The sequence below is a fragment of the Lobosporangium transversale genome, assembly GCF_002105155.1.
Source record: "Lobosporangium transversale strain NRRL 3116 chromosome Unknown BCR41scaffold_2, whole genome shotgun sequence".
NCBI classification, from domain to species: Eukaryota; Fungi; Mortierellomycota; class Mortierellomycetes; order Mortierellales; family Mortierellaceae; genus Lobosporangium; species Lobosporangium transversale.
Window position 1 is genome coordinate 396,581 of NW_019028980.1, and position 16,371 is coordinate 412,951.

Below are 16,371 nucleotides of genomic sequence, written 5' to 3' on the forward strand. Positions count from 1 at the left end.
ATGCAAGCTTTCTCAAACTTGAGATCATCGAGACTATTTAAAACCTAATTGGGGACAGGTGTCACAAAGATCGACACCGATGTTTTGACAACTTCAACATTTCTGCAATAACGCCACCAAAAATACATGTTTGATGTCATGTATAAAAATTTAAAATCTCGGACAAAAGTGACCACGGAAATTTTTATGAACTCGGACATGGGCTAGACCTCCAGTGCGCACATTCTTATTCCACAATTCATTTTTATTATTTTGAAAACATCATGGGAAAGAAAAACAATATGGGGGGAGGATCCATCTTTGCTGCTTACATGGCTGCTCTACCAGAACAAGCAGTCAATTCGGTAGACGAAGGTATACTGATGTATTTTATATTACTATTAACCATGACACTACATCAGTCATTCGTTTCACTCACCAATGACAGACTTTTGATCTTGCTAGAAAAATACTTGCCAGATTCAATGGTAACTATAGCGGGCGTGGATAATTTGGATATACAAAAAACATTCATATGATCTAGGGTCATTTTGGTTTACAATATACATTTCTTTCTATGATCTTTTTTTTTTTTTTTTTTAAAAAAAAAAAAAAAAAAAAAAAAAAAAGAAAGCATCAACCCTTCTAGAGCAAATTGGAGCCGAAAGGTCATGGTCTCCAAGAGATATTGAACGGGATGTGGCCATTTTGGATAGAAACAGACTCTACACTATCAAAGATCTACGGATCCTCTCACCTCAGAGCTGGAAGGTATTTTGAAGATATGTATCAAGAAAAAAAAAAAGAAAAAAAAAATCTTTATGATTAACAATTCGCTTTATAATACGCGTTTCATCTAGGAAATTGAATTACTCCCAATTGTTAAGGACCTATTGCGTCAAGCAGTCAATCCAGCAGTTGGTAAATAGGCCAAAATGATTTTCTTTCTTTCTTTCTTTCTTTCTTTCGATAACGGCAAACTTTTCAAATATTCCTGAGAGTTGACGTCTGCTCACCCTCCCACTGGATTCTGGAGTTGATAGATCATTCAACTTCCACATGTAATGATCACCACGTTACTGGAGTCATTTAGACTAGCCACCATTTTTTTTTCTTGTACTTTTATTATTTTTTTTTTTAAAAAAAAAAAAAAAAAAACTTTACTTCCAGTACAAGGAACTAATGTACGTTTTCGCTGAATAACTTTGCGGATCAAATACTCCTTTTTAGATTATTACAAGCTAAAGAAAGAGAAGAAAAAGGCTAAAAAAGAAAAGAAGAAGCGCAAGCTACAGGAAAAACAGTTAAAAAAGATGGAGAAAATGAATTTAAAGGATAGGGATGATGGAGTGACAAATGATAATGAACAAACCACTAGTGCTGGTGTTGATGCTGGTGATAGTGAATTATCAGAGACCAAACAACCTGCAGAAGGATTAGTTACTATTCACAAGGCGGGAAAGGAAAAATCGCTTAAGGATAAAGACAGGAGTAAGGGCGATGGAGACTCCTCATCATCTTCTTCCTCCTCTTCCTCCTCGTCCTCTTCTTCCTCCTCTTCAGACTCTGAGGTAGAGATGGAAGCCAAGAAACCCAAGATGTCAGCCAGTCAATTACCCATGCTCAAGACGCCCGGTAATTCGGCGCTGCTCCCAGGTCCAGGTCGGATCCAGCCTATGGGCAATCGTATTCGTGTTACAGCAGGCAACGGAACCACATACGAGGTGGACCGATACTGCCCACATAAACATGTTGATCTTGCCACGAAGGTACAATCTATTTTTGTTGCCTGCAAGAGATAAATCTTTTCGAGAATTGGTGTTATTATGTGATATGAAGGGGATAACAGGGACGAATTTGTACATTGAACTAATTTCTGATGACATCTCTTTGCCTTGATACATATGTCCAGGGCGTTGTCGTGGGTAATACACTCTACTGTAACAAACATAACTGGGCATTTGCGCTAGATAATAGGGGCTACTGCAGCAAACACGGCGCCACCATTAATGCATGCAAAGTCGATTGGTAGCCTGACTTATAGTGATTAAAGTGATGACATTATTGTAATAATTATGCTTTCTTTATGTGATACATTTCATAATATGCTAATTGACTACTCGGAAACGGTTTCTTTGGGCGAATCCCACCTAGGAAGCTGACTGATATCCTTGTAGTTTCTACCAATACCCCTGAGGATATCTCGACTCGTTTTGAATGTGTCAGCATCAAAAATTCTAGGGTAGAAACCGATCGCTTGGAGCTCTGCATCCGTAAAAGCCTTCTCAGCATAAAAGATTTGGGTGAGGACAGCCTTCTTGATTGCATTCTTCCTATCCAAACCCTGAGCGAGCTCATGTGTAGTGATCATCTTATTTGTGATATTCAATCCATGCGCAGTTCGCATCAGAGCATCTTCGTCGTCCAGGGACAGATAATCATTAATGCTTTTGAAGGGTTGTGCATCCCCCTTCTGTGTTGCAACTTTGTGAATCCAATTGTGAAAGTAGTCCAAATGGAGCCTATAACGGAACTTTGGAGTGACCCGCATCAAATTACGGCGCAGAGAATAATCCGTGAGCAAGTCTGTCCGAAGATATGTTGGTTGGCCAAATAGCCTCGATATACGCAACAAGTGTTCTCTATCGAGCTGACCGAATTCTTCAAAATTAGGAGGGATTTGCAGCAGCTTGAGTCGGATCTCATCGAAAGGGTTTAAGCTAGTCACCAACCAGCTATGTCTCTCTTTGATGATGTCAAGCATTTTCTGCTCCTCCTTGTCTTCCAACCGCCCGGACATTGACTTTTGAAGAAGCAGTAGGTCTTTGATAGCAAGCTTGATCAATTTGCTGTCATAACCACGACGATAGTAGGCCGCAGGGATCGTAGATGAAGGCGCATCCATCGTGATTTCAGAGAGAGAGTCAGTTGTGGATGCAGACTCCGACTCTCTCAGTCGACGCACCAGTCTAGCAGCTATTGATTCTTGCCGCGGTGGTGACGGCGCTGACAATATTGTTGCTGTTGATGTAGGTGATGGTTCAATGACTACTTCATCCTCTGGTTTTTTAATGAACGGTTGGGAAGAGGACTGAACCTTGGATTGAACTACATCCTCGGATTCCTCCTTTTTTGGTAGAGGTTGTTCTGAAACAGCCACAGGCGATGACATTGGAAGATTCTTGATTTTAGTATAACCTTTAGGTTCCCATACCAAAAACTCTTTGTCTGCCTGGTGCCGCTCCTCATTTTCTTGCTTGACCCTGCCTTGTTCACTAATTCGGCGTAGCATAGCCCTCATTTGGTCACGCTTAGAGGCCACTCTTTCACGTTTATTCTCTAACCCAATGCCTTCAATATTGTCAATTTTGCGGCCAGCTGACGCAGCAGCAGCAGCAGCGACGGCAAACTCCCGTTCTTCATCATCTGACAAGATTTCAGCTTGGATAGCTTTCATGCGACGATACTCATTCATCATATGAGGTTTCTTCAGCTCCGCGATCTTGTATCGGAGTTCCCATTTATCTGCGGCGCGTCCACTCAACTCGAAAGGTCCAACTGTAGGTACACCATTGATGTCAGAATAGCAAACAATTTGCCACAAACTTAGTTCCGCACCCGGTTGCATCTCTAGAATACCATCTTCGTCGAAAGTAACCTCTGCATTCTGTCCATTTGGAGACGAGGCTGCTCCTAAGGGCATGGTCTCGACCCAGACATTCATAGTCTGAATTGTCTCGTCTGTATCGACTGTAATTTTGAGGTCTTGATGGGGATACTTTGCTGTAATTTCATCTAATGTCCTGTTCAAGAGTCTGAGCTGATTTTTGAAACACTCGTCTCCCATGACGCTCGTGCCAAACAGCCGTGAATCCATTTCATCTAAAGAGATATATTGGAATCCGAATACTCTAGCCGTGTTGTGGAAGGCCACAAAGATGCCATCCATCTGTCCTATACGCACTTGAAGACTATACTTGAGGAACGCTGATCGCATCATGTCGTAGTACTCACGTTCAAAGCTCTCCAGATATCCATGCAACTTGTTAAGTTGGTATCCTTGGTTTAATTCATAGTTATGGACATCGAGACGGATGGCTACAGCTGCTCGAGTCTTAAGATCAAAGGTTTTACCAGGCAGTCGAGGATCCTCACAATCTAATTGAGATCGCAGAAGGAACTTGTCAACTGCAATATAGTTGAAGGCCTCAGGTTGCTCTCTTTCTTCTTTCGTCACCTGCCATGAATTTGCCTTTGTGAACCTTGCAAACTCTTCTGGAGTCGATGTCAGCATTTTCTCCATTGATTTACCCTAGATGATAGATATATTTCGAAACATGAATGAATCAACAGATTTTCTTTGTTTTTTTTTTTTTTTTTTTTTTTTTTTTATCATAATTTTTCAATAGAACTTACAAGCTGCATGAGGACTGTTGACGAATCGAATGTTTTGTCCGCATCAATTGCATAAACACCCTTTCCTTTATATACAAGTTGGATTGTGGCGGGTGCCCGAGAAAGTCTGGTGAAACCTTTTGGCTATATAGTTTTTTTATCGTGACCAAATAGCCACAATACGGAATGAAGAGTTAGGGTTTCTTTTTTTTTTTTTTTTTTTTTTTTTTTGGCATATGAAACTGAGGAAAGAAAGAGGGATACTAGCCCACTTGCCTGTGATTTAAATGCTTCAGAGAGATGACTTGTTTTAAGTGGTTTCCATCCTGAAATCAAAAAGTAGAACTGTGAAAGGATGGTAGTCATAGACGATGTTGATCCAGTGTACTTTGCTTTATGACTCAAAGCCATTTTGTACAAAGTTGGATCCAGAGAAGACGTTTTGTAAGCTGGTAAAGCGTCGTAATCGAAATCTTCAGGTTGACAGATCGATCGTAAATAGGGATCGAAGTTGTATACCATCGACCGTGGATCTTGCAGCCAATGGACGCCAGGACTATTGGATATCAACGTTTCAATAATAAGGCAATCGATTAGGAAGAAAAAAAAAAAAAAAAATTAAAAAATGTAATTTCAGTAACACACAACATACTTGAATAGAACTCTGTCTAAACCGTGTTCCAGTGTCGCGATTTTGGGTCTATTTCTCGGAGTAACATCTATCATTTAAAACCATCAGTTGTTACCGTTGATTAGCTGCTTCTTATACACGGACAAAAAAAAAGACTGACTTTTTTTTTTTTTTTTTTTTCCCGGCTGTTCATTACTTTTAATCTTCACATTTTTTGCCATGACGGATTCCCATCGTGCTGGGCCTAGCAAGTACTTTGCTTGAACATCTGGGATTCGAGCGCTGTCTACACCGACCATCTTTGTGGTGCCAATAGCTTTCTCATGAGGAATATCCGCGATACGTTTGCTGGCTTCGATGGCTGCTTCAAGTTGATTAGCAAAAGGATCTACTGCTTTTACAAACGGATCGACTCCCAGTGAGCCTGCGGGCATTGATCCTGATAATTCTGACGATTCTGATGATTCTGGTATTGACTGAGTCCACGATGGTGTTAGTTTCGCTGCAGATCCATATCGACTTGACTCTATTGCTTTGACCATTTCCTTGGCCGATATAGAGGGCGTGGTGATATAGGTTGGGTGTTCTATCGATGCAGATCCTGAAAGAGCCTTTGTAGCTTTTTGACTTGTCGAGCTTGCAGAGGCTTTTTGGGGATCACGCTTTGTGGCCATCTTATTAAGGATTGTCTGGGGACGACGTTTGAGAGCAACAGAGGATGTTGATATTGATCTGGTGTTGGTGCTGAGAATAAGTCCGACATGCTTGTCATATCCTTCTAAGGTTATAACTCTTTGAAGACGATGCTGGCGTATACAAGGGGATAGACAGTAGCCATGAGGGAGTCGTTGCGTAGTTCTAGCTACTGGAGTGAATGAGAAGGTTTGAGCCCTTGCCAATCTCGATATGCCTATGGTCCCTGACATCAGCAGTTCTCTTTATATTGAGGAAAGAGGCAAGAGTGTTAAGCTATTCAGTGTCCGTCCTGTCCGCTATTTCGCTATCCTTTGATTCCTTTGCTATGAAACCACCAAGAGGCAGTTGGGTATGGTAGGAGTGTATGTACCTTTGTAAAGTTGAAGAGAGAATTCTGGATACTACATATTTCAAATCGACAAAAAAAAAAAAAAAAAATAGTGACTGCGTTAAATTATATTTATTTACGGAAGGTCACTAGAACACAGTCCTTGTCTTTTATTATTATTTTAGGAATAAATGGCAGTTAAGCTGTGCATCAGACAGAAGAACTAGTTTGTGTTTGTTATAGATATATCATGCTAAGCTAAATCTTGATCTCGAATGAGGTATCACATCCACATGAGTGGGCTGCATGGGGATTACCCAAGACTTTAAACGCAGACCCGATAAGCTCCTCAATGAAATCGATCTTGGATCCACTGATCATGGGTAATGTTATTGTATCTACAATCACACGAGCTCCATCCTTCTCGAATACGCTATTCAATGATAGAAAAAACATGAAAAAATATAACATAAGAATGAGAGGAAGACCAGAGAGTTCAAAGAATATATGCAGTGTATGTATAAATTTTAAAAAGAAAACATCATGACTTAGAATGATTAACCTACACATCATCATCATTGACTGTATCAGTGAGATCCATGAGATACTGATATCCATGGCATCCACCCGAGTCGACTGTGATTCTCAGAGCCAGTAATGGATTCTGGTCTCTAATAGCTATACGTTTCAGTTGCTATTTCCAAGCCATAATGTGGTGAATAAAATCCAGGGGAGGGGTATTTTTTCTTCGGTCAGATGCATGAGTGACAATGGCATTGTGCACTGTCCTTTTAAAGGAGACAATATCTACGAAATGCTTTCAAACCTTAACAGCTTTATCCGTAATATCCAGCGTTAATTGCTTTCCAGATTCATCGATCTGCGGATTATGGATTTTTATGCTCGAAGATGTGCCTTCGGTTGGAGTTGAAGTAACAACAGCTGCAGCGGAACTACTGTTAAGGCGAGTTTGATGCCCTGGAATGGAGGAAATAACAAACGGTGAGCTTTGTAAGCAAGAAGAATGACGATGGGCTGCAGACGTGATGGTGCTGTAGAGCCGAGGCTTTGATAAACGAGCGAAGGCGCGCTGAGTAGAACCGAGAAATGTTGGGACTAAGGCTGCGCAGGCACGATTGCGAGCAACCCTTGTGATGGAAGTAGGAGGACTTAATCGTACCAAGCACTTGAAACAAGATCCCATGATGGACATAGATGTGCAAGGGAGTGAGGGTATGTGTGCGTTGTGTGCTGTGAATAAACGAATGAACGAATGAACGAATGAAGGGAATGGCCTCTTATTTACTGCATGGGTCAAACATTTGCATGCAAAAAGGAAAAAAAATGGGTGTGACCTCTATTTATTAGAATTTCAGGGCTGTTTTTTAATTTGGTAGAAGTGGGGCGCAAGCTCCTCCAGCCATTCAGGCTCAATTACAGAAACCTCACGCATGAATGCTTTGGCCTGACTTGTCTCAACAACTTCATGGAATATTACCCATTTAGGCGCCTGCTTGAACAAGATTGACGTTGGATGCATCCATAATTTCGTCGGTGTATAGCCAGGCAATGAGGAAAATCTAGGGGTTGACGACTCACGAACGCTAGTCCAATGGGTTCCATCCGGCGCTATCTTGGCAGCCTGCGCAAAATATCCAGAGACCAAGCACTTGCGGATCATAGTGCTTGCATCCTGAGTCTCATCGTACCGCGCACCTTGCCCAGATATACAGCTGGATAGATTATGAGGGCCCTGAAGATTTAGTGCCCGAATCAAGTATCGCTCAAGATGAGATCGGATTGACAATGCCCTTGACATTGCCTTGAAGTTTATCAAATGGCTAGCGCACCACTTGCTCGACTTCCTTCCACGGCTTACAAAAGCATTATAAACTATGGAGTAAGAAGATGAACTAGGTCAATAATACTCAAAATAATAATAAACTCATATGAATGATCTGACAGTTGCCTTTGTCAATGTATTAAGCGACCTACCGTTTAAGAGTGTAATGTGATCTCCTTCCATTACACCAAATTTCCTATGCTGCTCTTCTGCCGCCACACTCGTTGGGTTCACAAAAACATTCTATGACCAAATATCAACCTATTAGTTTTTTTTTTTTTTTTTTTTTTTTTTCCTTCATCCTATAACTAAATAAGTATATATATCTTACTTGCACTGACACCATGGCTGCAATCGTGAGCATTTCTTGGCCGCACCCAAACTTCTCAGAATCCAACAAGATTTTCCCAAGCAAAGGATCCAACGGAAACTCAGCCAAACGCATTCCCAATGGAATAGTGAGTCGTCCATACTCATCTAATGCCTTTAATGAATAGAGCAACTCCAGTGCCTTACTCATCATTTCTGCTGGTGGACTTGTCATGAACTCAAAACGCAGCACATTTTCTATTCCTAGAGCTTTCAATTGTAGCACCATGCCTGCAAGGTTTGAGCGCTGAATCTCAGGAACAGAGGCTACTCGCATGTCATTGTGAAAGCATTGCTCAGTATAGAGACGATAGGCTTTACCGTTCCGAATACGTCCTGCGCGTCCAGACCGTTGTTCTGCAGAAGCTTGTGATATACTGGTGGTAGTTAATGCTTCTATCCCTGTCCTGGGGTTGTAGGCTCGGATTTTGACAAAACCAGTGTCGACTACAAATCCGATCCCGGGGATGGTGATTGAAGCTTCTGCAACGTTGGTGGCAACTATAACCTTTCGAACCCCCCTCTCTGGTAATTCAAATACAAGCATCTGCTCCTCTGGCGCCAATCCCGCGTAAATTGGTAGGGCGAGAATCTCAGCGTATTTGTTTGGTGGTAGAGTCGTAGCCCTCTCACGTATCTCGTTAACGACCTGTTCAATTTCCTCGCGTCCCGTCATAAACACAAGGATATCTCCAGCTGGCTCCTTGGTGTGGATATCAAATACCGTCTGAATCGCTGTCTCAATATAGTCCGAACTTGGTTCAGCAAGATAGTGAATATCTACAGGATACATGCGTCCTTGCACAGAAAGAATCGCAGTGTTGTCCAAGGAAGCATCATCAGGCGTTTTATTCGTGGAAAAAAAGGCTGCAAAGGCTTCAGCATCCAGTGTTGCTGAGGAAATGATGACTCTAAGCTCTGGTCTTTTCTTCAAAATCCTAATATTTAACAGGCAAAGGTTCTTAGACACAACATTACTTCTTTATAACCTTGAGTAATGACCCTTTGCACTGGCTTTTTTGGAACATACTTTTTTAGGACGCCCATCAAAATATCGGTGTAAAGACTGCGTTCGTGCGCTTCATCTAGCATGATCGCACTGTACTTAGACAACAGTGGATCCATGAGCGCTTCGCGGAAAAGCATTCCGTCGGTCATATATTTAATCCGCGTTTTCCCGCCTGGATCGGTGCAATCTTCAAAACGGATAGTATATCCTACTTCCATACCGAGCTGAACACGCATCTCGTCGGCTACTCGCTGAGCCACTGTTGTTGCTGCCACACGACGAGGTTGTGTGCATGCCACAACTCTTCCTCTGGCAGTCCATCCAGCTTCATGCAGATATTGTGGTATTTCTAAGATCCGAGCAACAAGTGTAGGATTGCAAGTTAATACGGTTGGCTTTCCGCCACAAAACAAATAAATGAATAAAATAAAGCTTTCCGCCATGCCACACACGTGTTGTTTTGCCTGATCCTGTCTGGCCCACAAGAACCACGACTTGATATTTCTCTATTAGGTATAAGAACTCCGTGCCTGTGGTATCAAAAGGCAAGTATTAGAATTGACAATGATTTGGCTTTTTTTTTTTAACAGACAAAAAACCTTCAATTCCTAGCTTTCATCACTATATTTTCTATTGATATTTTAATCATACGATGACTGTAAACAGGAAGCTGCTTCCGCTGATCACTCAAAGATAAGGTCGAATATTTTGCATCTGAATGTGCGATAACAATAGCCTCAGTATCCTTTTCAGCTTCCCTATCAACAAGACTTCCTGTGATGCGAAAAGGAGTATTGACATGTCAGATAAAATTATGACGCTTAATGTCGACATGGCATGGCATTGGTTAATGCCCTTCGTCCATTGTTGCTCACTCCCACCTGCCTGGTGCCACAGTTCCTGGTTTCCAGAATGCCATAATAACTGTAAAGGTTTTCCTCCTCTTATACGGGTACTAAAAACTTAGTCGTTGTGCTAAAAAAGAGTAACTAACATCCAAAATTTGTCGAACAAAAAAAAACGAAATTCGTTAAAATAGTGACGACAGTGGGATTTGAACCCACGCTCTTTCGAACCAGATCCTGATTCTGGCGCCTTAACCAACTCGGCCATATCGCCTTCTCAATCTCACTGAGGAGTTTAAATATTTAATATTGCTATATATCCCGTTGTGACTTGCTTCTATAAGCTGCGTTTACCCTTAACTCTAGATGATGTAAAAAAAAAATGCCTAAAATTGTAAAGTGTCCATTTCGATGAATGGCCTGATAGAGAAACGCTGTGGAGAGTTGAAGTCGGCAACAGGGAAAATGATAGACAAAGTGCTGGGACGTGGTGGAGGTAAAGTGACAATAGACCGGATTCAGGACGACGAAGGCGGTGTCACAGTGAATATTCTAGAGCCACAGCAAGTTAAAGAGAAGGTACGGGCATGGTTCGACAAGTGGCACGGACGTAGGCCGTCAAAACCGCTAGAGCCGGGTTCGAGATGGCAGAAGCAATATAGCCCTCAGAGGTGGATCAAGAGTGAATGGTACGACGGTCTGATGGATCCACCAAGCAGAAATGAGTTTTCAGCTGTGGTCCTGGATGCACCCAAAAACAAGGCAGCTGGTGTGTCAGGCATTACTGATATGTTTTATGGTAAATCGGAAGTCAAGGAGATCAAAAGTTGTTTATTATTTTAGCTAGGTCGGAGCCTTATATAGGCTCCAACATAGCCGTCACTAATTGCTCTGATCTATGAATAAAAAGGGGAGTGCTCCATTTGGGTACACTCCCTAGCCTCAGGACGTAACAACTTCCCCCCAGATTTTATGTAGGGTTTTTGGCGTCTTGTCTAAAGGCCTTGAGGAAAAATAAGAAAAACCTCTTGTTGTTGAAAGGTAGGAGGAAAAAAATAAACCTCTTGAGGACAAAAATTTAAACCTCACGTGAGACTTCACAGTGTCTATTCTTAAAACTTGTTTTGATATTTCTTTTCTTGTGATTAGAGAGAGACTTTATCTCAAAAAGTAATGTCAGCAAATGGATCATGGAAATATAACAGCCATTGGATCAGGATGTGTCATACAGGAGATGTGGGTAGTAATTATTCAGCATGTCAAAAATGTAGAAATCTCATTGGTCCTTTGTCAAACAGGGATCACAAAAAGATCACGCCATCCACTTCCCCCCAGAAGGACGAATGAGGATTCACGAAGCAAATGAAGAAGATTAAGGTCAAAAGGAATGAAGATTGGAAACTTCAAACGCTCACTCATTCCTTCATTCCTCAGTATTCACTTTTGCTACTCAAACACCTTCTTGCAGGGACACATACTCATTACTTACTTTCCTTATAACAGCCATCAGCAGACAATTATCAATATGCCTTCTAACAATTCTCCCTCTTCCCCCCTGTCTGACTCTTCAACTCTACATGAGTATGAGGACTATGAATTTATCCCTACGGAGCTTTCAACAGCTCCGTCTTCACTCATATTAACAGAGACTGCAGACGTGGAGAATCGCAGTAACTTCGAAGGAGATACTGAGGAAGAGAGCAGCTATGACGCTGAGGACGACGAGGATTATGAGGGTGAGGAGGATCTGTGGGATAGTGACGAGGAGACTCGTGCCTGGAAAAAGGCACACTATCAGTTTTACCACCCAGAGGCACGGAGCCGATCAGCCTCTCTGGAAATCCCAGGACCTCGTCCTATCAGGAAGCGAAAGGAGCCCTCTGGTGATGAAGAGTCATCAGGCAGCGAAAGCAGTGAAGCAGAATTGTCAAGCTGTGGAGTGTGTACGACTCTTGGGAAGAGAAGACGTTTGATGGCGGAGAGTGGCGATGATTCCGCGAAGAGCCGCCTCCAAAGAGAATTCGCATGGGCTAAGAGGTATGAACGCCTCTACAAGAAGTATACTAAGTTGCGCAAGCAATCAGAGAAGTATAAGACTATGCGCATACGGGTAGAGAAAGTTGTAGATTCTCTTAACTCTCAGTTGCCATCACATCCAGTTGCTAGTTGCAAATGCTGCAAGGGAAAGAATAAAGTTGATAGTTGCTAAATTGAAATTTATTGACTGTTGCGTTGCAAAAAAAAAAAAAAAAAATATTGAAATGAGGACGAGTGTGTGCTCTCTTTTCTTCATACTGGAGAAAACTTATTTGTACAAAAACTCCAGTTATCTCAACCCTACTAATATAACAGCTCTCTGCACTTTACAGCTTTGCCGCTACATGACGCTTGTGCCGTTTGGTCTGGTTATGGGTGAGTTGTCTCTGCTTCCTCTTAAGAAGTCTTGTTGACTCTGATGCGTTATTCTTTTGCTGCTTCTTCCTCTTTCTGTCATTAATATGAGGATTTTGCTGTCTTAGGTTCTTCCAATATTGACGAATGATGATGTCCGAGTCAAAATTCTCATAGGGAATTTGCTCGTTGTATGAGGAGTCATAGCCCTTCCACTTTACAGTATACATCATTCCTTTTCCCGTGAGTTCGTGGTCAACGATAGACTCTATTTCATACGACTCTTCACTGGGAGCATCAAGAGCTTGAGTGACCATTTTGAGCTGGCTCGGAGCATAATTACGAGCCAATTTCTGGTTGGTAGCGTCTAGCAGAGTGTAGGCACCATTTTCGGTACGAGCCACTACTTTGTATGGGCCTTGGTATTTAGGTGCTAATTTACCATTGGGCAATTCTTCCTTCGCCATGACAAACGCTCCAGGTGGGAACTGAAGGATTTTGTGTGTCCTGTTGAATTTCTCCACCATTCTTTTTTGCGTGTCAGAACTCTTATCATCGATAGCAGGGAAAACTAACGCGGTGAGATATTCCAATCTGTTCTGTAATTCTTCTTCAGACAGGAGATGTGACTCGGCTGAGGAAAAATCCGTTAGTCCTGCAAATGAGCGTCCATAGAATAATGAGAATGGCGTTGAATGATGCAGACTCGCGACTCTAGTATTCATTTGGAGCTGAACCATTGGAAGATGGATGTCCCAATCATCTGTATGCCTTCGAGTTGTTTTCTGAGGATGTCTTAAATGTGCGGACAAACCTCTCCGCTACACCATTCGAGCTGGATGATATGCGTGGAGAGTCTATGCTCTATTTGCAACTTTTGCGTTATGAGACGTGACACTCCATTGACGAATTCAGTGCCATTATCAGTTTGGATAATTTTAGGGAATCCAATAGAGCAGAATAGCTTGAAGAGGGTGCTGGCCACCGTAATGGCTTCCTTATCAGGCAGAGGCTCCAGGAATACAAATCTTGTGCAGATGTCAACCACTACTAAAGCGTAGTTATTACCCTGGAACTGGTTTCAAATGAGGCTAAATCGAATGCTATGTGTTCCCCTGGGAGTCTGGCATGTATGGCAGTTAAAGGATGATACCCCTTTCTAGCTATGTTGAATCTTTGGCATGGTCCGCATTGGCTAACCCATTTGAGACAATCATCTCTCAATTTAGGCCAAGTAAAGCTTTAGCATGGATAGCAGTAACCATGGCATTTCCTCCAGGATGACCGAATTCGTGTGCTAGGCGAAGATGCTGAAGCTTTTCTTCAGGATCTTGGATGATTTTTCTAGAAGCATCCTCCAACTGAAGTTGATGAGAGTAAGGAGCAGTTATATCAATAACCTGTAGAGTGGAAGGCAGCTGCTGCGAATCAGATGACTGTGGAGCTGCCTGAACATTCTCGGTAGTCTCTGTTCTCGCCTCATAGAAGCAATCTGCCGACTCGTAGAACATGTAGCTTGTTCTTCTTTAGGAGACTTCCACAATTCCTCAGGAAATGCGCGAGATAATGCGTCTGGAATAATGTTCAGCAGGCCTGGACGATAAATACATTCAAAATCATAGTTGAGCAGAGTGGCCTTCCAATTCAGGATTATTTGTGGCAACTCCTTCTGTTCATGAATGTACGTCAGAGGTCTGTGATCAGTATATAATGTAAATCTTCTTCCCCAAAGGTAATGGTGAAATTTCATTAGTGCAAAAATAATTGCTAAGAGTTCCTTCTTGTAAGCTGGGTAATTTTTCTCATGCTTATGCAATGCTCTGGCTTGAAAGGATATGTAGTTGACCTTGGTTTCATCTTCCTTGCCACCCGGTAGCTGATATAGGACAGCTCCTATGCCTACGTTAGAGGCATCTGTGGCTACAAAGAATTGCTGAGTAAAATCAGGGAACGATAAGGCTGGAGCTTGGGCTATAAGCGATCTGATGCTGTTAAAGCTTCGCATTTGCTCCTTATTAAGATCAAAAGTGCCTTTGGCATTGCGCAGGGCATCTAGAGGTGCTGTGAGCGAGCTGTACAAGGGTATATACTCCCTAAAATAATTGAAGAGGCCTAAATAGCGTTGAACCATCTTCTTATTGGTAGGTGGTGTCCATGAATGCACATTAGCAACCTTGTTGATATCTATTTTGCGTCCTTCTTTGTTGATTATGAACCCCAGTAGTAGCACTTCTGTACTAAGGAATTTACTCTTTTCTCTATTGATTATCAACTTTGCAGCTGTAAGCCTTTCTATGACAATGCTGACATGAAGAATATGATCCTCTGCTGTGTGCGAATAGACAATAATGTCATCCACATAATTGTCAGCAAAGTGCAGATCATCTAAGAGTTGTGACATTCCTCTTTGGAAGATACTCGTGAGGGGTTTTAAACCAAAAGGTGCTCTAGCAAACATATATTGCTTACCACCGTACGTAAATGCAGTTAGTGGTTGGCTTGATTTCTCTACAGGCATGCGATGATACGCCTGAGACAGATCAATTGCGGTGAAATACAGATGCCCTGCTACCCTCTGCTGGATATCAGTGATTAATGGTAGAGGGAAGACATCAGTATCCTCTAGTTGACGATTCAACATTCTTGGATCAAGGCATACTCTATATTTCAGAATATTACCATCCAGGTCACGGCGTGCTGCCATTGTCAGGGAGTTATTATACGGACACCCCTTAGGTGCTGGAACGATAACACCCGTTTCTTGCCACTTCTGGATGGTCTTTTCCACTTCTTCTTTTTCAATTTGCGAATGGAATGGGCGAGATCTTTCCTGGATGATACAGGTGGGTTTAACCTTTAGCTGGACCTTCATTGTATCAAGATTGCAAAATGAATTTGGCGAGATGGCTTCATTCGCCTGTAAATAAGGCTCCAGTGCTAACAGGAACTTTTCTTTCAATGCTTTGAATTCAGCATTGTTTTCTCTTTCTGGAGTTTGTGACGGAATGACTTGAGGTTTTTCATCATATGGGACCCATAGGGATTCCTCCTCTCGTATCTCCGGCATGGCTATTCCCGTGATAGAAAAGCCGAGTCTAGCGAAGAGATCCATTCCCAACACGAAGTCATAATACTCAATGTCCATGACCGACAATTGATATTCTCCAGATCTATTGTTGCAGACCAATTGGACTTTATCACAAGTAATGGCATTATCCGTGCTAGTCCCTTTTTCTATCATTGCTATAGATTCTCCTGGTACTCGACCATAGCGAATACCTTGCTCTATGGCTACTTCCTTACTGAGCAAAGAAGTTGTGGCGCCTGGATCTAACAATGCTGTATATTGTTGCCCGTTTATAAATATAGGCACAGCTATTCTATTATCACCAGGAGCGGGACCTTTGAAAGCCCCTAGGTGCTTGATACAAGCTTTCTCAACAATTGAGTACGAGGAAAAGAAGGATTCTTTATTCGGAATTATGTCTCTTATGAGCGCACTATCACTAATCCTCTTAAAAGCACTGACTGAGGCAAGCGGCTTGCGCACATCAGTTCTCTTGACGTCCTTGGGCTTATCCTTAGAATGATCTCTGACTTGATCCTTAGCATACCGACAGTCCTCCGGGGCATGTTTGTACGGATTCGACCTACACTTCTCCGTTCCCTTACACCAGACCTTGAATGGTTTAGCCTTCTTGGCTTCTCTATCACTTGACGGATTGGCATTAAGTCGAGATCTTTTATGACTAGATCTCGGAACCTCTCTAGGAGTGTATTCCGATCTGGACTTGATGGATCGCAAATACTGTTCTCCAGCGTCTCCTCCATACTTCTGGATAAACCAATGGGCGTCATCGGTTCGTTTCTCACCTAAGGCACCTG

The 16,371-nt window shown here is 42.2% G+C and overlaps 4 protein-coding genes and 1 non-coding gene across 5 annotated transcripts; 1 reads left to right on the forward strand and 4 right to left on the reverse strand.

Annotated features, from left to right (window-relative positions):
* Nucleotides 1-207: 207 nt before the first annotated feature.
* BCR41DRAFT_379634 (hypothetical protein) lies at nucleotides 208-2,011 on the forward strand (the record flags this gene model as incomplete). Its single annotated transcript, XM_022027227.1, has 6 exons — nucleotides 208-354; nucleotides 445-467; nucleotides 610-750; nucleotides 840-900; nucleotides 1,210-1,748; nucleotides 1,892-2,011. The coding sequence occupies exons 1-6, from the start codon at nucleotides 264-266 to the stop codon at nucleotides 2,009-2,011; spliced, it is 975 nt and encodes a 324-aa protein (XP_021885877.1). The 5' UTR covers nucleotides 208-263.
* A 49-nt stretch (nucleotides 2,012-2,060) lies between these two features.
* On the reverse strand, nucleotides 2,061-6,072 carry BCR41DRAFT_383070 (mitochondrial protein Pet127-domain-containing protein). Its single transcript, XM_022027414.1, has 5 exons — nucleotides 5,202-6,072; nucleotides 5,027-5,093; nucleotides 4,651-4,930; nucleotides 4,396-4,518; nucleotides 2,061-4,291 (listed from the first exon to the last, which is right to left on the reverse strand). Exons 1-5 carry the CDS (start codon nucleotides 5,929-5,931, stop codon nucleotides 2,096-2,098), a joined length of 3,396 nt encoding a protein of 1,131 aa, XP_021885878.1. The 5' UTR covers nucleotides 5,932-6,072; the 3' UTR covers nucleotides 2,061-2,095.
* Nucleotides 6,073-6,168: 96 nt separating this feature from the next.
* Nucleotides 6,169-7,356, reverse strand: BCR41DRAFT_344793 (hypothetical protein). Its single transcript, XM_022022597.1, has 3 exons — nucleotides 6,856-7,356; nucleotides 6,596-6,723; nucleotides 6,169-6,462 (listed from the first exon to the last, which is right to left on the reverse strand). Exons 1-3 carry the CDS (start codon nucleotides 7,240-7,242, stop codon nucleotides 6,288-6,290), a joined length of 690 nt encoding a protein of 229 aa, XP_021885879.1. The 5' UTR covers nucleotides 7,243-7,356; the 3' UTR covers nucleotides 6,169-6,287.
* Nucleotides 7,357-7,401: 45 nt separating this feature from the next.
* On the reverse strand, nucleotides 7,402-9,693 carry BCR41DRAFT_366874 (P-loop containing nucleoside triphosphate hydrolase protein; the record flags this gene model as incomplete). Its single annotated transcript, XM_022026256.1, has 3 exons — nucleotides 7,402-7,782; nucleotides 8,204-9,179; nucleotides 9,272-9,693. 3 exons carry the CDS (start codon nucleotides 9,691-9,693, stop codon nucleotides 7,402-7,404), a joined length of 1,779 nt encoding a protein of 592 aa, XP_021885880.1.
* A 596-nt stretch (nucleotides 9,694-10,289) lies between these two features.
* Nucleotides 10,290-10,369, reverse strand: BCR41DRAFT_t12. Its single transcript has one exon. It is a non-coding gene; the product is annotated as a tRNA-Leu (tRNA).
* Nucleotides 10,370-16,371: the final 6,002 nt, after the last annotated feature.